Source organism: Salmo trutta, chromosome 9, assembly GCF_901001165.1.
Source record: "Salmo trutta chromosome 9, fSalTru1.1, whole genome shotgun sequence".
Classification (NCBI taxonomy): Eukaryota; Metazoa; Chordata; class Actinopteri; order Salmoniformes; family Salmonidae; genus Salmo; species Salmo trutta.
Window position 1 is genome coordinate 48,448,174 of NC_042965.1, and position 22,081 is coordinate 48,470,254.

Here is a 22,081-nt window from a genome sequence, read left to right on the forward strand (position 1 = left end):
GTAGTAGGCTAGGTCTATCTGTACTAGGCTAGGTCTATCTGTAGTATAGGTCTATCTGTAGTAGGCTAGGTCTATCTGTAATAGGCTAGGTCTATCTGTAGTAGGCTAGGTCTATCGGTAGTAGGCTAGGTCTATCTGTAGTAGGCTAGGTCTATCTGTATTAGGCTAGGTCTATCTGTAGTATAGGTCTATCTGTAGTAGGCTAGGTCTATCTGTAGTAGGCTAGGTCTATCTGCAGTAGGCTAGGTCTATCTGTACTAGGCTAGGTCTATCTGTAGTAGTATAGGTCTATCTGGCTATCTGTGTGTCTGTGTGTGGCGAAGCGTGCAGATGGAGCGATTGACAGTTAACGAGCTTCGCAGGCTGTGCGTCTTGTGATGGGCTGTAAATCATCATGGGCTGCAGAGCAACTCTCCTGTCCTCAGAACTGAATCACTATAAACTGATCCCATGTTTTCCTTCTCTCTTATTAGGCCCAGGCTACTATATATGTGCTGTAGGTACGTTGCACATTTCTGGAATACTATCGAAATAGCCCGAGGCCAACTACGCATTTCTTTCCTCAGCTTCCCTCCGCTGTAGACTCAGTTTTCTTCTGACTCCTCATTAGATTTTCCCATCTTGGTACTGTTTGCTCCATTTCACGTGTTGTGGCCTAAAATATTTGTCATTTAAAATAAATCTGTGAATTAAGAATGGCATGGACTCCGACTTTCAGAATTATTCCCATTTAAGAGCTGCAAACTTTAAGACATTAAACACTTTATTTGAAAAGTTTAGAAAATACTCTTTATAACTTTAACTTATCTTATTGCTTTTATGATATTTCAGTTAGTAGGATGAGGCATTTGGTCGTTTGGTTCGCTATGGCAAGGATTTGTTCTAGCCTCGCATGAATCATTTCTGTCTTATAATGCTTTGCTCAACTGTTAGGTTCGTTCCAATGTATCATCTGATTTTTATATTTTGCTGTTGTTTCTTCTATCTCTCATTATTACCTTACGTCTCCCATGTTTTGGGGTTATTTAAAAACAACTTAAAACTTGCTGAGATATTTTGCGCTGCTTTGCTGAGGCTTTAAGCTCTGTCTACATCATTCTCTTGCTTTGTGTAAATATAACATATTAATTGAAATAGATTATAGCGAATAGGAATATAGACAATTTACTCAGTGTCAACCGTGCATTGCCCTGCTGTGCGCTGCGGCAACGCCGTGCCTGATCCAGTTCTGATCGTAGTAATTGTTTGATATTGTGATTTGTTTTAACTTCTCCATTTGGACCACTGTAATCTATATTCTGGTTGTCCGACTATTGCCCCAGACAAGCGGACAATCCTTAATGTCTCAGTCCTGTTGCTGTGTGTTTTGTCAATGCCCTGTAGCCTACAGTCCCAACAGACTGACATAACTGCCTTCTGGGCTGCATCGCTTTATTGCACTTAGGTTAAATAAGGCTTATTCTATAGGCCTTCAGCACGTCGCCTTCTGATTTATGAACTCTAGAATTCATTCTTCCATACGAGTAACCGTTCAATGTAAACGTTTAATTAAGTGTGTGGCATTCATTGTCCCGCTAGAGTCTGCGAAACCACGGAACATCTACCTCTCTCTCTCTCCCCAAGGATTCGTTGAGCGGGTGCCAGTGATGCGCGACAGTATTTAGTTACTCGCCTCCATAAGTGCGTGTCAGGTGGAGGCTGATGCACGTGTGTCTTTATTGCCAGGGGGACAGGAGAGGTAGAGGTGGATCCAACCAGCACCTCCTATCATGCAGACAGGACAGCGTGTAGCGAACAGCGACAGGACTTGATCTCTCCCTTCTGTCTGACAACTCTACTAAGCCTGGCGCCTCCATCACTTTGAGGAGGTGAAGTAGTGAGAGTGTGTTTGACTGACTGGCTGACTGACTGACTGGCTGGCTGGCTGACTAACGGTGTGAGAAATGAATGGCTACGGATCGCCCTACCTGTACATGGGGGGCCCAGTGACCCAGGCCCGAGCGCCGCTCCAGAGGACCCCCAAGTGCGCTCGGTGCCGGAACCACGGCGTCCTGTCCTGGCTGAAGGGCCACAAGCGATACTGCCGCTTCAAGGACTGCACCTGTGAGAAATGCATCCTGATCATCGAGAGGCAGCGGGTCATGGCAGCGCAGGTGGCGCTTCGTAGACAGCAGGCCAACGAGAGTCTGGAGAGCCTCATCCCGGAGTCTCTGAGATCTCTGCCCGGCATCACGGTGCCTGGACCCGGCGAGGGGAACCAGGGCCTGCCGCCCCGTTCTGGAGGAATGGACCTCCTATGGACCTCGAAACAGACTGCCAACATGCAGGGTAAGATGATGATAATAGTAATAATAATCAAAATAATAACATTCATAATACGCTTTTATAAAGCCTATAGGTTTGATTTATGAACTTGTATTCATATATATATATGTATATAAATCATTACAAAAATATATCTCAAACCTGCTGTATTTTATAAAGTTACAACAAAACCTATACCTGAGAAAGAGCCGACATTTGGACAATTTAGTTAAACATGGGTAGTCTACATTTAGTTAAACATGGGTAGTCTACATTTAGTTAAACATGGGTAGTCTACATTTAGTTAAACATGGGTAGTCTACATTTAGTTAAACATGGGTAGTCTACATTTAGTTAAACATGGGTAGTCTACATTTAGTTAAACATGGGTAGCCTACATTTAGTTAAACATGGGTAGTCTACATTTAGTTAAACATGGGTAGCCTACATTTAGTTAAACATGGGTAGCCTACATTTAGTTAAACATGGGTAGCCTACATTTAGTTAAACATGGGTAGCCTACATTAAGTTAAACATGGGTAGCCTACATTTAGTTAAACATAGGTAGCCTACATTTAGTTAAACATGGGTAGTCTACATTTAGTTAAACATGGGTAGCCTACATTTAGTTAAACATGGGTAGTCTACATTTAGTTAAACATGGGTAGCCTACATTTAGTTAAACATGGGTAGTCTACATTTAGGCTATTGGCTGTAAACTGCGGCTAATGGCAACATTGCAAAACGCATTGCATTAGACTCAAAATTAAAATAAACAAGAATAGCCTTTTATTGAAATTATTTCTTTAAAGTTGTAGGCAATTTCTTTATCATAGATATTCAAGCTATTTAACTTTCTAAAACAGCAAGCGTCACTACATGAAGGCGATCACCTTTCTTTTTATTGTGTGTAGCTTAATATAATGTTTATACGGCTGTTAAATTGGTTTGAGAAATGAAATGAATACAGACGTGATATTGTACCTCACAAACCAAAGCATGTTACGGGTGTTAAACCCAGGGGCAATGTCTCCGGTGGCCTGACCTTACAGAGACACATTCATACACATTGTTTATTTCCACAACGCTATATCCACCAATTTTTTCGTATTTGTGTGTTTTTAAAACAAATGAGGAATGAATGCTATGTGTTTGTAAAATACAGTATTACTGCCCTCATATTTTGTATTCATAGATATTAGAACCCCTCTAAAAAATACCGGGTCAATTATGACCCAATTTGTGTAATTTCTCAAACCCTGCGCTGCGTCCCTATAATATATACCCACCGCTGGGGTATTTTGATCCAACACGTTGGGTTACCAGATTGACCCAAAAAGGTGATTATTTTCACCCAGCAGAGGGTTGCTTTTACTCTTTAGCTGGGTTATTGTTATTCATGTATTTTTGACCGAGCAGTAGGCCATTTCTTACTTTATTGCTGTTTTTTCTACCTTCTCTCTATTTAATAATCTGCTATTTTTATAAAGGTAAAAATACTTCTAACATTTACAATCAATGTCACAACGTTACAAGATTCTATGAAATTCTTAAAATGACATATGGCCAATCATGAAAATTGTAGATAAAATACAAAATGTTTATTTTCAGATATTAATTTCAACTACAAAATGAAGTCATGCAAAAGATAAACAAGGGACACACATAAACCCAAACTTTAGAAGCACAACGCACCGTTAGAAAATCACAGCAGCCCTACCAGCTGAGGAAAGGGGCTGAAGAAAAGTACATATTTTATCCTATACTCCTCTAACAAGTATCCATGTAAGACAACAACAACGGAACAGAATGTATTTTGCTCCAGAGCCTGAATGTATTTTTCTCCAGAGCCTGAATGTATTTTGCTCCAGAGCCTGAATGTATTTTTCTCCAGAGCTTGAATGTATTTTGCTCCAGAGCCTGAATGTATTTTGCTCCAGAGCCTGAATGTATTTTGCTCCAGAGCCTGAATGTATTTTGCTCCAGAGCCTGAATGTATTTTGCTCCAGAGCCTGAATGTATTTTTCTCCAGAGCCTGAATGTATTATTTTCCAGAGCCTGAATGTATTTTGCTCCAGAGCCTGCCCATTCCCGATGGTGAAGGCCGGGGAATAGAGGCGAATGTCCCGGAGAATCAGAATGCAGGGTTCGAGTCCCGGGTTGTTTGTGTCGCCTGGCGGAGATTTTCAGACATATTTATCCAGCCTGAAGATTATAGAATATGAGTATACAAACAATAATCAAGACACACATTACATTTGTACACACACACACACACACTTCTGTATGCAAGACCTTAATCTGCATTGGGTTGAGTCCAGACACTGTGCATGGTTTACAGTATTACAGTGTTGTAGTACTGCGTCCGGTCCCCAGACCACATATTGAGTGTTTCGGTCTTGATAACCGTCCAAACTCAACTCCATGATGTAGGATGGAGTTGATCTGTGATTAGTGTGGGCGGACTGGAGCTCCGACGACACATAAAATTAATATTTCAGCACAAAGAATAGGATAATGTCATGTGTAAATGCGAGCTATTTATTTGGTGCTGAAATACGTAGTTTTTCCTACATTTAAAAAAAAAATCGCTTTGGTATTATTTTCACAAGTATGTGGTACATTTTCACAACTCTTAGTACAAAACTTCAAACTGGTCCCACTTGTAACGCAGCCAGTCCATCTAAAACCTGTCATTGTGTATTTATTTGGATTGTAAACATCTCTCACCACACATCCATTGATTCAAAATATACGTTTATTGTGAAATGTAAAGACAACATTGGTTTAAACGCCAAAACACAACATAATATCTTTCAATTTAGTCGTTTTAACTACCTGTTAATCCAGTAGCAAAGCTGTTTCAAGATACGTTTTCAAATCGTCCTTAGAAGAGCTGAAAGTAACATGCTGCAGTACTGTAAATCACATTAGGAAATACACTTACATTACCCAACAACATGGACAGACAATCTATAATTTCCATAATCTATCCAATGTGTAATCAAAAGTATGATCAATGAGGACATCCTCTACAATCATGCATGTCAACAACAAAAAAAACATTCATTTTTCAGACATTATTGCAACACAGCACTGTGTGCTGTCAGTAATCAAATGTAAGAAATTAAATCAAACAAATGAAATTAATGAAAATAAAATATAACGATTAGGACGCATTAATTTGCATCAAGCCTGTCTTGAGCATTTGGACATACATTTTCATCCACATCAAGAGTGAATGTCCTCGCAGTCTATGCACCGCGGGAAAAATATTTTGTCATGTCGTATCCACGCTTGACATTAGGCCGCATTGATGTCGTCGCATACCTCATTCATGGCCTGCTGAAATAATGTCTCAATAAGGTTGAGGAAAGGAGAGTATGGGGACAGGTAAATGTTCGGGGATGGGGATGGGCCCAAACCACGTCTGAATCATCTCTGCATGGTGGAACCTGACGTTGTCCCACACAGGTCTGCTCAATTTCTTTGAGAAACACAACGAGCTGTGCAGCGTTGTAGGATCCAAGTAATGGCCTACATCGTAAAAACACCGTCTCCAGACATAGCTGCCGACATGTTTCCCCAACGCTGTCCCGAGGTTCCGCCACGGCATCTAGCTGTTGGCAGGTCTAAAAATATATTTTGATTAGTTATTTTTACAGTATAGTTCCAATATGATATTGTGAAGTAGCATGTGAATCAAATAGTAACAGTATTTGCAATTTTATTTAACCTTTATTTAACTAGGTAAGTCAGATAAGAACTAATTGTTATTTACAGGGACCGCCTACCCTGGAAAAACCCTCCCGTAACCCGGACAACGCCGTTCTATGGGACTCCCGATCACAGCCGGATGTTATTTTTTTATTTTTTTTATTTGACCTTTATTTAACCAGGTAGGCCAGTTGAGAACAAGTTATCATTTACAACTGCGACCTGGCCAAGATAAAGCAAAGCAGTGTGACACAAACAACAACACAGAGATACACATGGAGTAAAACAAACATACAGTCAATAATACAATAGAAAAGGTCTATTATACAGTGTGTGCAAATGAGGTAGGATAAGGGAAGTAAGGCAATGAATAGGCCATAGTGGCTAAATAATTACAATATACTAATTTAACACTGGAGTGGTAGATGTGCAGAAGATGAGTGTGCAAGTAGAGATTCTGGGGTGCAAAGGAGCAAGATAAATAAAATAACAGTATGGGGATGGGCTATGTAAAGGTGCAGTGATCTGTGAGCTGGTGCTTAAAGCTAGTGAGGGAGATATGAGTGATACAGCCCGGGATCGAACCCGGGTCTGTAGTGACGCCTCTAGCACTGCTATGCAGTGCCTTAGACTGCTGCGCCACTCAGTCCCCTATAGAGTGCAGTTGTTTCACCCAGTCGTTGTTTTTCTCAAAAAGGCAACAGGTAAATGTCTTTCATAGATACCTGCTGCCTCTTCAAAAAGGCAGGCAATTGTTGGAAGGTTGATTGATGCCACATTGGAAAAGGTGTCATCGTTCTCCTCAATGGCCTGTTTTATTTCAGACAGCCATATGTCATCCGCCCACACTAGTCACTGCTCAACTCCACCGACGTCAAAGCTACAGGCCGCCCACACTAGTCACTGCTCAACTCCACCGACGTCAAAGCTACAGGCCGCCCACACTAGTCACTGCTCAACTCCACCGACGTCAAAGCTACAGGCCGCACACACTAGTCACTGCTCAACTCCATCGACGTCAAAGCTACAGGCCGCACACACTAGTCACTGCTCAAATACATCGTACATCATGGAGTTGAGGTTACTTAGCTTGGTGTTGGATACATTTTTACTTGGCCTTGACTCTGACTCAGTCTCAAACAATGAGGACTCGTAATTTCTCCCCAAGACCAGCCGAGACCAGCGGAGTTAAAAAAAAAAACTGAATTACAGTCAGATAAGGTAGAGAAACCGAGATATCCCACTCCCTAATGTTTCAGGCCGTGGCCGCTCTGGTCTGCTTATTGCCCATGCCGGCAGAGGGGGTGCTCAAGATATGGTAGAGTGTCAAACTCATTCCATGGAGGGCCTAGTGTCTGCAGATTTTTGTTTTTTCCTTTCAATGAAGCCCTGGACAACCAGGTTTGGGGAGTTCCTTACTAATTAGTGACCGAAATTCATCAATCAAGTACAAGGGAGGAACAAAAACCTACAGACACTCTGCCCTCTGTGGAATGAGTTTGACACCTATGTGGTAGAGAAAGGAGACATCTCACCAGCTAATTGTTTCTGGTCGGGGTGGGTGGGGAGAGGATATTAAGTAGACTAAAGCCAGCTGTTCCCTCTCTCACATGAGCATGCCAGAGATTATGGATGAACCGTGAGCATGCCAGAGATTATGGATGAACCGTGAGCATGCCAGAGATTATGGAAGAACCGTGAGCATGCCAGAGATTATGGATGAACTGTGAGCATGCCAGAGATTATGGAGGAACCGTGAGCATGCCAGAGATTATGGAGGAACCGTGAGCATGCCAGAGATTATGGATGAACCGTGAGCATGCCAGAGATTATGGATGAACCGTGAGCATGCCAGAGATTATGGATGAACCGTGAGCATGCCAGAGATTATGGAGGAACCGTGAGCATGCCAGAGATTATGGATGAACCGTGAGCATGCCAGAGATTATGGAGGAACCGTGAGCATGCCAGAGATTATAGAGGAACCGTGAGCATGCCAGAGATTATGGAGGAACCGTGAGCATGCCAGAGATTATGGAGGAACCGTGAGCATGCCAGAGATTATGGAGGAACCGTGAGCATGCCAGAGATTATAGAGGAACCGTGAGCTTGCCAGAGATTATGGATGAACCGTGAGCATGCCAGAGATTATGGAGGAACCGTGAGCATGCCAGAGATTATGGATGAACTGTGAGCATGCCAGAGATTATGGATGAACCATGAGCATGCCAGAGATTATGGATGAACCGTGAGCATGCCAGAGATTATGGATGAACCGTGAGCATGCCAGAGATTATGGAGGAACCGTGAGCATGCCAGAGATTATGGAGGAACCGTGAGCATGCCAGAGATTATGGAGGAACTGTGAGCATGCCAGAGATTATGGATGAACCGTGAGCATGCCAGAGATTATGGATGAACCGTGAGCATGCCAGAGATTATGGATGAACCGTGAGCATGCCAGAGATTATGGATGAACCTTGAGCATGCCAGAGATTATGGATGAACCGTGAGCATGCCAGAGATTATGGATGAACCGTGAGCATGCCAGAGATTATGGAGGAACTGTGTGAATCCACACTCCTTACATGACATATTAATATCTCATTGACTATTGAAACATGGGCTTCCTTCCTTTCTCGTAATCTTAGTTACCTACTGTCCTTTGCTTTGGTTTAAAGGTGCACCATGCAGAAATAGCCATTTCCTGGTTGCAAAAACTCTAATAGTTCATTTCAGTTTCTATGACAAAACAAGCAAGGATAGTGTCGAGAATCGTTGTACGATCTAAACCACTGTGAAATATATTTTAGAAAACCAAAAATATAGTATTTTCAGCTGTTTGAAGCTGGTGTACAAAACCCAAAGTAAAAGATGGAAAAAAACTAAACATTTAAGAACAGGCAAGCATAGAAATAGTGCACATAGAACAGATCTACCTCTTCTTAGACTGGCTTTCAATGGGAATGACAGATCTATAACACATAGAACAGATCTACCTCTTCTTAGACTGGCTTTTAATGAGAATTATGACGTTATGACACAGTCCAGTTATAACCATGTCATAACATTTCATAACAGCTGACATAACTTGTCATAACTTTTATAATATGGTCATAACACTATCATAACACATATTTAGACCTGTTGTGACATATATTGCGTTATTTTATGTCTGGTTATGACACCTACATAAGCGTGTCAAACGCTTTTTAAAATATTGTTTTATTTTTTTTATTGACCAGATTAAATTAACATTGTTATTGCCCCAATGCTCTGTTTCTGATGACTGGGATGAATGCAGGAGCAGATTTCAGGAGCAGGACAAGACACCCTCTTCGTGACTGAGGACTGACATAAGGGCCTATCTGGCTGATATGATCATGATGGTCATAATTGATGAAAAAAATATGACTGTAAAGAATTCATTATAACAACAACAAAGGATTTAAGATACAAACTTTCAAATGAAAGGTGTAAATATATCGGTCATGACAGGGTTATGACAATATTATGACAGGTTATGACAAGTTAAGTCAGCTGTTATGACCCATTATGACCTTGTTATGACACTGGATATCAAGTAAAGTGTTACAGAATGTTCTTGATTTACTGGTAGGGAAAAGCTGTAACATATTTTGTATTTTTAACTATTATACACCTGTTTGGGTTAGTGACAATTTATAGAGTGGATCACCATTCTGAATGTCTGCAGAATCCATATGTTGTTCTGAAATATGAACATAGAAATACTGGACATTTTCTACTTTTATTATGGTGCTGATTTGACACAATTACTAACATGGTCTTGAATTGGACTCACATTTTTCTGGTCTCGGTATTGACTCTGTCTCGGAACCATCGTCCCAGTCCCGATGTTGACTTGGTAATAATGTGCAAATGTTGTACAATCCAGGTGTGGAAAGCTCTTACAGTTACCCAGAAAGTATTGACTCAGGACTTTGAATACTTATGTAGATGCTTATTTCTGTATTTCATTTTCAAAACATTTTTTTCATTAAAAAAATAAACAAATACATGTTTTTATTTTGTAATCATGGGGTATTGTGTGTAGATTGGTGAGATTATTATTTTTTTATCCATTTGGAATTCAGGCTGCAACACAACAAAATGCGAAATTAGTCAAGGGGTATGAATACATTCTGAAGGACAGTATGTGCACTGGTGGTAGGAGAAGCACCCTCGGGGTCATGCTGCATTTACTATCTGGGGGACAAAGACGAAAACGTTTAAGCGGAGAGTCAAAATGGAATGCCTAAACTGGGATGAACATCAAATCTCTATGTAGCTAGCTAGCGTTATCTACCTAAAGTAACTGTGTCTGTATCCAGACTGAGACTAGGTAGCTAACTCATAGATATGATTAGGCTAAAAATCATACAGCAACTGAAACACAATAAAAGCAATAGTTATAACCTTGCCAACTAGCTAGCTAGCTAGCAACCATTTTTCATGAACTCAGAGACAGGGAATAGGCCTATCTAAGTAATATCTCTAGCTGGTCTAGCTAGCTAGCACCGAGGTAAAGTTGGTTTTATATTCACAGATTCAGACATTCATCAGACATTCATCAACAATTCAACAGACATTCAACAGACATTCACCAGACATTCAACAGACATTCATCAGGCATTCATCAGACATTCAACAGACATTCACCAGACATTCAACAGACATTCGTCAGACATTCATCAGACATTCAACAGACATTCAACAGACATTCATCAGACATTCAACAGACTTTCATCAGACATTCATCAGACATTCAACAGACATTCATCAGACATTTATCAGACATTCAACAGACATTCAACAGACATTCATCAGACATTCAACAGACATTCATCAGACATTCACCAAAAGCCATTTAAAAATGTAAAAATCAATAAAAAATTCACCGTTTGTCACAGAATCATAATTATTCATTATTTTAGAAATGTCTAGCATACTTTTACCACCTGCTTTGAGTAGAAATCCCAGTTTTGACTTGATAGAAATACATAAAATCTATAAAATGCCATTTAAAGCGGTATAAATCAATAACTAATTCACCGTTTGTCACAGAAACATCAAACTAGGTATGATTTATTCTATAAATGTCTAGCATACTTTTACACCCTTTGTTTTAAATACAAGTTCCAGTTTTGATTTGATAGAGGGCATGTAGTCCGTTTAGAGGGTGTTTTTTCAAAGTTCTAACCAGTCTGTTATACCCTATTAGAAGGGGCCTGGCATAAACTTCTGCATCTTCAGTCAGATTAAATTAGATTACAGGAAAAACTACGGGGTGTAGGGGTCAGGCCTGACTAACAAAGAAGACAAGTGGATGGATCAAGAGGACCAAGACAACTAAGAGGATCAACATGGACATTCCACAGTGGAGATAAGGAAAACTAAGAATAACATACAGTACTGTTCAAAAGTTTGGGGTCACTTAGAAAATTCCTTCTTTTTGAAAGAAAAGCAATTTTTTTGGCCATTAACATAGCATCAAATTGATCAGAAATACAGTGTAGAAATTGTTAATGTTGTAAATGACTATTGTAGCTTGAAACAGCAGATTTTTTATGAAATATCTACATAGGCGCACAGAGGCCCATTATCAGCAACCATCACTCCTGTGTTCCAATGGCACGTTGTGTTAGCTAATCCAAGTTTATCATTCTAAAAGGCTAATTGATCATTAGAAAACCCTTTTTCAATGATGTTAGCACAGCTGAAAACTGTTGTTCTGATCAAAGAAGCAATAAAACTGGCCTTCTTTAGACTAGTTGAGTATCTGGAGCATCAGCATTTGTGGGTTCGATTACAGGCTCAAAATGGCCATAAACAAAGAGCTTTCTTCTGAAACTCGTCAGTCTATTCTTTTTCTGAGAAATGAAGGCTATTCCATGCGAGAAATTGCCAAGAAACTGAAGATCTCGTAAAATGCTGTGTACTACTCCCTTCACAGAACAGAGCAAACTGGCTCTAACCAGAATAGAAAAAGGAGTGGGAGGCCCCGGTGCACAACTGAGCAAGAGGACAAGTACATTAGAGTGTCTAGTTTGAGAAACAGATGCCTCACAAGTCCTCAACAGGCAGCGTCATTAAATAGTACCCGCAAAACACCTGTCTCAATGTCAACAATGAAGAGGCAACTCCGGGATGATGGCCTTCTAGGCAGAGTTGCAAAGAAAAAGTCATATCTCAGACTGGCCAATAAAAAGAAAATATTAAGATGGGCAAAAGAACACAGACACTGGACAGAGATAGAAAGGTTAAAGACAGATTTTAAAAGTATACTAGACATTTATAGAATAAATCATACCTAGTTTGACGATTATGTCATAATTAGTGAAAATGTTATTGATTTACATAGCTTTAAATTGCATTTTATATATGTTATGTATTTATATCAAATAAAAACTGGAATTTCTCCTCAAAACAAAGGTTGTAAAAGTATGCTAGACATTTCTTGTCACGTCCTGACCAGCAGAGGGAGTATTGTATTATAATTTGGTCAGGACGTGGCAGAAGGGTGTTTGTTTTGTATGGTTGGGGTTGTGTGTGTTATTAAAGGGGTGTTTGGTTTATGTAGTCTGGGGTTTGAGTATATGTTCTAGTGTTGGTTTTCTATGGTTTTCTAGTCTGTCTATTTCTGTGTGGTTTGTGTGGCTCCCGATCAGGAACAGCTGTACGTCGTTGTTCCTGATTGGGAGTCATATATTAGATGCTTGTTTTCACCTGGGGATTTTGTGGGTAGTTGTCTTTAGCACTGCTGTTGTGAGTATAGCCTGTTAAACTGTCTTTTGTCGTTCTTCATTTTATTATTTTTTTCCTTGCTCTCTGTGTTTAATAAATATTCAAGATGAGCATCCACATTCCTGCTGCGTTTTGGTCATCTCTACCCAACGACACCCGTGACATTTCTAGAATAAATCATACCTAGTTTGATGTTTCTGTGACAAACAGTGAATTAGTTATTGATTTATATCGCTTCAAATTGCATTTTATAGATTTGATGTATACTGCTCAAAAAAATAAAGGGAACACTTAAACAACACAATGTAACTCCAAGTCAATCACACTTCTGTGAAATCAAACTGTCCACTTAGGAAGCAACACTGATTGACAATACATTTCACATGCTGTTGTGCAAATGGAATAGACAACAGGTGGAAATTATAGGCAATTAGCAAGACACCCCCAATAACGGAGTGGTTCTGCAGTGGTGTCCACAGACCACTTCTCAGTTCCTTTGCTTCCTGGCTGATGTTTTGGTCACTTTTGAATGCTGGCGGTGCTTTCACTCTAGTGGTAGCATGAGACGGAGTCTACAACCCACACAAGTGGCTCAGGTAGTGCAACTCATCCAGGATGGCACATTCTTGCGAGCCGTGGCAAGAAGGTTTGCTGTGTCTGTCAGCGTAGTGTCCAGAGCATAGAGGCGCTACTAGGAGACAGGCCAGTACATCAGGAGACGTGGAGGAGGCCATAGGCGGACAACAACCCAGCAGCAGGACCGCTACCTCCGCCTTTGTGCAAGGAGGAGCAGGAGGAGCACTGCCAGAGCCCTGCAAAATGACCTCCAGCAGGCCACAAATGTGCATGTGTCTGCTCAAACGGTCAGAAACAGACTCCATGAGGGTGGTATGAGGGCCCGACGTCCACAGGTGGGGGTTGTGCTTACAGCCCAACACCGTGCAGGACGTTTGGCATTTGCCAGAGAACACCAAGATTGGCAAATTCGCCACTGGCGCCCTGTGCTCTTCACAGATGAAAGCAGGTTCACACTAAGCAGGTGACAGACGTGACAGTCTGGAGACGCTGTGGAGAACGTTCTGCTGCCTGCAACATCCTCCAGCATGACCGGTTTGGCGGTGGGTCAGTCATGGTGTGGGGTGGCATTTCTTTGGGGGGCCGCACAGCCTTCCCTGTAGCTCAGTTGGTAGAGCATGGTGTTTGCAACACCAGGGTTGTGGGTTCGATTCCCACGGGGGGCCAGCACAGAAAAAAAATGTATGAAATGTATGCATTCACTACTGTAAGTCGCTCTGGATAAGAGCGTCTGCTAAATGACTAAAATGTAAAATGTAAAATGTAATGTGCTCGCCAGAGGTTGCCTGACTGCCATTAGGTGCCGAGATGAGATCCTCAGACCCCTTGTGAGACCATATGCTGGTGCTGTTGGCCCTGGGTTCCTCCTAATGCAAGACAATGCTAGACCTCATGTGGCTGGAGTGTGTCAGCAGTTCCTGCAAGAGGAAGGCATTGATGCTATGGACTGGCCCGCCCGTTCCCCAGACCTGAATCCAATTGAGCACATCTGGGACATCATGTCTCGCTCCATCCACCAACGCCACGTTGCACCATAGACTGTCCAGGAGTTGGCGGATGCTTTAGTCCAGGTCTGGGAGGAGATCCCTCAGGAGACCATCCGCCACCTCATCAGGAGCATGCCCAGGCATTGTAGGGAGGTCATACAGGCACGTGGAGGCCACACACACTACTGAGCCTCATTTTGACTTGTTTTAAGGACATTACATCAAAGTTGGATCAGCCTGTAGTGTGGTTTTCCACTTTAATTTTGAGTGTGACTCCAAATCCAGACCTCCATGGGTTGATAAATTGGATTTCCATTGATTATTTTTGTGTGATTTTGTTGTCAGCACATTCAACTATGTAAAGAAAAAAGTATTTAATAAGATTATTTCTTTCATTCAGATCTAGGATGTGTTATTTTAGTGTTCCCTTTATTTTTTTGAGCAGTGTATTTCTATCAAGTCAAAACTGGAATTTCTACTCAAAACAAAGGTTGTAAAATTATACTAGACATTTATAGAATAAATAATATTTAGTTTGATAATTCTGTGACAAACTGAACTTTTTTATTGATTTTTACATTTTTTAATGGCTTTGTCGAATGTCTGTCGAATGTCTGTCGAATGTCTGTTCAATGTCTGAATGTGTGAATATAAAACCAACTTTACCTCAGTCTAGCTACCAACCATATTACATGAACTCGAAAAACTGAGTAAAAAGCTGACGTTTCTAAATATCCATTCTGGTTAAATAGAAGTAGCTATCATAATTACATATTATCTCAGTTATTGACAATTGTAAATCATTTTCTTTAGCATATTACCCCATACATGCTACATAACGTTGGCTAACTTAGCTAGCTAGCAAGCTATTTCACTGTGCTGTGTGTAGTAGCAGACCTGTAAGATTTGTGTTACAGTTTGGTATGTCAATTGTTTCACGTAAACTAGGTTTCTCTTTCTCTTTGGCTAGGTAGACCAGCTATAGATGTTACTTAGCTAGGTCTATTCCCTGTCTCTGTTAGCCACAACGCCTTTCCCATTTGTCCATTGAAAAGTAGGCCTGATTCCACTCAGCAATGGCTGCATTGATAGACTTACGACAGATGCAATAGTCCTCATTCATGAGTTTGCCAGATCACTTTGACCTTCTGGTTTTGGTGGGAGAATTAACCCACTCACTGGGTCATATGTCAACATCCCAGCATCAACAACTAAACTACAATAAATCAAATCAAAAACCAAATCAATACACCCCAGCAGTTTGGTCGTCCAAACAACACCACAGTTGGGTCGTCCAAACAACCGAGCAGTTGGGTCATCCAAACAACACCGCAGTTGGTTCATCCAAGCACCCAACAGTTGGGTCGTCCAAACAACCGAGCAGTTGGGTCATCCAAACAACACTGCATTTGGGTCATCCAAACAACACTGCATTTGGGTCATCCAAACAACACTGCAGTTGGGTCATCCAAACAACACTGCATTTGGGTCATCCAAACATCACTGCAGTTGGGTCATCCAAACAACACTGCAGTTGGGTCATCCAAACAACACTGCAGTTGGGTCATCCAAACATCACTGCAGTTGGGTCATCCAAACAACACTGCATTTGGGTCATCCAAACAACACTGCAGTTGGGTCATCCAAACAACACTGCATTTGGGTCATCCAAACATCACTGCAGTTGGGTCATCCAATCAACCCAGGAGTTGGCTCATCCAAACAACACTGCAGTTGGGTCATCCAAACAACACTGCAGTTGGGTCATCCAAACAACACTGCAGTTGGGTTGTCCAAACAACACTGCAGTTGGGTCATGCAAACAACCCACCAGTTGGGTCATCCAAACAACACTGAAGAGGGTCATCCAAACTCCCCTGCAGAAGGGTCATCCAATCACCCCAGAAGTTGGGTCGTCCAAACAACACTGCAGATGGGTCATCCAAACAACACTGCAGTTGGGTCATCCAAACAACACAGCAGTTGGGTCATCCAAAATCCCATGCAGTTGGGTCATCCAAACACCCCTGCAGATGGGTCAATCCATCACCTCAGCATTTGGGTAATCCAAACAACACTGCAGTTGGGTCGTCCAAACATCACTGCAGTTGGCTCATACAAACAGCACTGACGTTGGCTCATACAAACAACACTGACGTTGGGTCGTCCAAAAAACACTGCAGTTGGGTCATCCAAACATCCACCAGTTGGGTCATCCAATCACCCAGCATTTTTGAGTTTGTGTAGACCTATTACAACTGGTTTAGTTGCGAAACGCTATATATCAATTGTCTGGATGGAATTTTGTATTTTTTATTTTTATTCACCTTTATTTAGCCTGGTAGGCTAGTTGAGAAAAAGTTCAAATTTAATGTTCATATCCTGTATAGTCTATTTAATATTCATACCATGCATTGGTTTGCTTATAGGGCATTCTAGCGTGTGTATTATTTCCTTATCATGCACGGTATTATTCAATGGCTTTAAGTTCAATCTTACATATTGTTTGTTTTTAGCTGCTTTCGAAAGCAAAAGTGAAAATGAAAGCATTATTGGCATTGTTGAACACAATTTTCATAAAAGCAAGCTGATGGTTTGGGAAGGCTTTCCACTAGATGTTGGACCATTGCTGCAGGGAATTATTTCCATTCAGCCACAAGAGCATTCATGAAGTCGGGCACTGATGTTGGGCAATTAGGCCTGGCTCGCTGTCGGTGTTCCAATTCATCCCAAAGGTGTTCGATGGGGTTGAGGTCAGGGCTCTGTGCAGGCCAGTCAAGTTCTTCCACACTGATCTCGACAAACCATTTCTGTATGGACCTCGCTTTGTGCACGGGGGAATTGTCATACTGAAACAGGAAAGGGCCTTCCCCAAACTTTTGCCACAAAGTTGGAAGCACAGAATCATCTACAATGTCATTGTATGCTGTAGCGTTGAGATTTCCTTTCACCTGAACTAAGGGGCCTGAACCATGAAAAACAGCCCCAGACCATTATTCCTCCTCCACCAAACTTTACAGTTGGCACTATGCATTTGGGCAAGTAGCGTTCTCCTGACAGTCGCCAAACCCAGATTCGTCTGTCGGACTGCCAGATGGTGAAGCGTGATTCATCACTCTAGAGAACACGTTTCCACTACTCCAGAGTCCAAAGGAGTTAAGCTTTACACCACTCCAGCCGGCACTTGGCATTGCACATGGTGATCTCGAGCTTTACACCACTCCAGCCGACACTTGGCATTGCACATGGTGATCTTAGGCGTGTGCTGACTTTTCTTCCAGTCACTGAGCTCTTCAGTAAGGCCATTCTACTGCCAATGTTTGTCTATGGAGATTGCATGGTTGTGTGCTCGATTGTATACACCTGTCAGCAACGGGTGTGGCTGAAAAGCCAAATCCACTCATTTGAAGGGGTGTCCACATTCTTTTGTGTATATAGTGTATAAACACACCTACTCATTCAAGGGATTTGCTTTATTTTTTACGATATTGTACATTGTAGAATAATAGTGAAGACATCAAAACTATACATTTTTAACAGGGCATACCTATTAATTGAAATGAATTCCAGGTGGCTACCTCATGAAGCTGGTTGAGAGAATGCCAAGACTGTGCAAAGCTGTCATCAAGACAAATGGTGGCTACTTTGAAGAATCTCAAATATAAAATATATTTTGATTTGTTCATTACTTTTTTAGTTACTACGTGTTATTTCATAGTTTTGATGTCTTCAATGTTATTATACAGTGTAGAATATCGTAAAAATCAAGCAAATCCCTTGAATGAGTAGGTGTGTTGAGACTTTTGACTGGTAATGTATGATAAGCCTGGACAACAATCTATTTCATATTTTTATGGTGCAGCTCAGAAGTATAAATCGATTATATCTCCAATATACAATGTCCGATTTGAAAAAAAGTGACATATCAGATCCATACACGTATAAACTACTCATTATTGTTGTTGTTTGTTAAAAAGTGAAACATGACTATAATACAATGATTATCAATTACTGCTGCAGATGGGCACACATTTCTTTAGAATACTAAAATACGACAATAACAACATAATAATAATAATATCCATCAAGAGTCCAATCCTTAAAGGATTAGCCTCTTTTTTTCAATTTTCGCCTAAAATCACATGCCCAAATCTAACTGCCTGTAGCTCAGGCCTTGAAGCAAGGATATGCATATTCTTTGGACCATTTGAAAGGAAACACTTTGAAGTTTATGGAAATGTGAAAGGAATGTAGGAGAATATAACACAATAGATCTGGTTAAAGATAATACAAAGAAAATACCAACCATTCTTTTGTGCGTTTTTTTGTACCGTCATCTTTGAAATGCAAGAGAAAGGCCATAATGTATTATTCCAGCCCAGGTGGAAGTTATATTTTGGCCACTAGATGGCATCAGTGTATGTGCAAAGTTTTAGACTGATCCAATGAACCATTGCATTTCTGTTAAATGTTTGTATCAAGATTGCCCAAATGTGCCTAATTTGTTTATTAATAACTTTTCATGTTCAAAATTGTGCACTCTCCTCAAACAAGCTACTGTAAATTGGACAGTGCAGTTAGATTAACAAGAATTTAAGATTTCTGCCAATATCAGATGTCCTGGGAAATGTTCTTGTTACTTACAACCTCATACTAATTGCATTAGCCTACGTTAGCCCCCACACCACTGCAGTGATATCAACAGACCACTACAGCTGGCCCAGAACAGAGTGGCATGTCATGCTCTTCATTGTAATCATAGGGCTGATATAAATACTACGGATAGTAAATCTCACATGGATAGGCAGATCATTTCATAAAAATTGAGCTATATAGGAGAAAGCCCTGCCTCCAGCTGTTTGCTTAGAAATTCTAGGGACAATAAGGAGGCCTGCATATTGTGAACGTAGCGTACGTGTAGGTATGTACGGCAGGACCAAATCGGAGAGATAGGTAGGAGCAAGCCCATGTAATGCTTTGTAGGTTAGCAGTAAAACCTTGAAATCAGCCCTAGCCTTAAAAGGAAGTCGGTGTAGAGAGGCTAGCACTGGGGTAATATGAACACATTTTTTGGTTCTAATCAAGATTCTAGCAGCTGTGTTTAGCACTAACTGAAGTTTATTTAGTGCTTTATCCGGGTAGCCGGAAAGTAAAGCATTGCAGTAGTCTAACCTAGAAGTGACAAAAGCATGGATACATTTTTCTGCGTAATTTTTGGACAGAAAGTTTCAGATTTTTGCAATGTTACGAAGATGGAACAAAGCTGTCCTTGAAACAGCCTTGATATGTTCGTCAAAAGAGAGATCAGGGTCCAGAGTAACGCCGAGGTCCTTCACAGTTTTATTTGAGACGACTGTACAACCATCCAGATTAATTATCAGATCCAATAGCAGATCTCTTTGTTTCTTGGGACCTAGAACTAGCATCTCTGTTTTGTCCGAGTTTAAAAGTAAAACATTTTCCGCCATCCACTTCCTTATGTCTGAAACACAGGCTTCCAGGGTAGGCAATTTTGGCACTTCACCATGTTCCATCGAAATGTACTCCTGTGTGTCATCCGCATAGCAGTGAAAGTTGACATTGTTTCCCGAATGACATCACCAAGAGGTAGAATATATAGTGAAAATAATATTGGTACTAAAACGGAACCTCGAGGAACACCAAAAGAATGTGGTGATCGATGATGTCAAAAGTAGCACAAAGGTCTAGGAGCACGAGGACAGATGCAGAGCCTGATGTCAACAGCTTTTGTGAGGAATGGGAGAAAAGATATAGGCCGATAGTTTTTTACATTTTCCGGGTGAAGGTTTGGCTTTTTCAAGACAGGCTTTGTTACTTTTTGTGAGATTCAAATCAAATCAATTCAAATTATATTTGTCACATGTGCCGAATACAACAGGTGTATACCTTACAGTGAAATGCTTCCTTATAAGCCCTTAATCAACAATGCAGTTTTACGAAAATACCTAGCAAAAGTAAGAAATAAAAGTAAGAAATATTTAAAGAGCAGCAGTAAAATAACAATAGCGAGGCTACATACAAGGGTCAATGTGCGGGGGCACCGGTAGGTCGAGGTAATTGTGGTAATATGTACATGTAGGTAGAGTTACTAAAGTGACTATGCACAGATAGTAACAGGGAGTAGCAGCAGCATAGAAGAAGTAGGGAGGGGCAATGCAAATAATCTGGGTAGCCATTTGATTAGATGTTAAGGAGTCTTATGGCTTGGGGGTAGAAGCTGTTTAGAAGCCTCTTGGTCCTAGACTTGGCGCTCCGGTACCGCTTGCCGTGCGGTAGCAGAGAGAACAATCTATGACTAGGGTGGCTGGAGTCTTTGACAATTTTTAGGGCCTTCCTCTGACTCCGCCTGGTATAGTGATGTACTGGGCCATACGCTTTACCCTCTGTAGTGCCATGCGGTCAGAGGCCGAGCAGTTGCCATACCAGGCAATGATGCAACCCATCAGGATGCTCTCGATGGTGCAGCTGTAAAACATTTTGAGGATCTGAGGAACCATGACAAAGCTAATGAGGGGGAATAGATTTTGTTGTGCCCTCTTTACGACTGTCTTGGTGTGCTTGGACCATGTTAGTTTGTTGGTGATGTGGACGCCAAGGAACTTGAAGCTCTCAACCTGCTCCACAACAGCCCTGTCGATGAGAATGGGTGCCTGTTCGGTCCTCCTTTTCCTGTAGTCAACAATAATCTCCATAGTCTTGATCACGTTGAGGGAAAGGTTGTTGTCCTGACAACACAAGGTCAGGTCTCTGACCTCCTCCCTATAGGCTGTCTCGTCGTTGTCGGTCATCAGGCTTACCACTGTTGTGTCATCGGAAAACTTAATGATGGTGTTGGAGTCGTGCCTGGCCATGAGTCATGAGTGAACAGGAAGTACAGGAGGGGACTGAGCAGGCACCCCTGAGGGGCCCCTGTGTTGAGGATCAGCGTGGCAGATGTGTTGTTACCTACCCTTACCACCTGGGGGCAGCCCGTCAGGAAGTCCAGGATCCAGATGCAGAGGGAGGTGTTTAGTCCCAGGGTCCTTAGCTTAGTGATGAGCTTTGAGGGGAATATGGTGTTGAATGCTGAGCTGTAGTCAATGAATAGTATTCTCACATAGGTGTTTCTTTTGTCCAGGTGGGAAAGGGCAGGGTGGAGTGCAAAAGAGATTGCATCATCTGTGGATCTGTTTGCGCCATATGCAAATTGGAGTGGGTCTAGTGTGTCTGCGATAATGGTGTTGATGTGAGCCATGACCAGCCTTTCAAAGCACTTCATGGCTACAGACGTGAGTGCTACGTGTCGGTAGTCATACAGGCAGGTTATCTTCGTTTTCTTGGGCACAGGGACTATGGTGGTCTGCTTGAAACATGTTGGTATTACAGACTCAGACAGGGAGAGGTTGAAAATGTCAGTGAAGGTACTTGCCAGTTGGTCAGCGCACGCTTTGAGTACACGTCCGGATAATCCGTCTGGCCCTGTGGCCTTGTGAATGTTGACCTGGTTAAAGGTTTTACTTACATCGACTGCGGAGAGCATGATCACACAGTTGTCCGGAACAGCTAATGCTTTCATGCATGTTTCATTGTTATTTGCCTCGAAGCGAGCATGGTAGTTATTTAGCTTATCTGGTGTCACTGGGCAGCTCTTGGCTGTGCTTCCCTTTGTAGTCTGTAATAGTTTGCGAGCCCTGCCACATCCGAAGAGTGCCGGAGCTGGTGTAGGACGATTT

The 22,081-nt window shown here is 41.6% G+C and overlaps 1 protein-coding gene across 1 annotated transcript in view; it reads left to right on the top strand.

The window, feature by feature from the left end:
- Window positions 1–1,714: 1,714 nt before the first annotated feature.
- Window positions 1,715–22,081, top strand: part of dmrt3a (doublesex and mab-3 related transcription factor 3a) — a 35,483-nt gene continuing 15,116 nt past the window's right edge. The window contains exons 1-2 of the mRNA XM_029763901.1: window positions 1,715–2,315; window positions 20,697–20,718. Coding sequence (XP_029619761.1) covers window positions 1,944–2,315; window positions 20,697–20,718 — 394 coding nt within the window. The 5' untranslated portion in view covers window positions 1,715–1,943. The remainder of the gene's footprint in view (window positions 2,316–20,696; window positions 20,719–22,081) is intronic.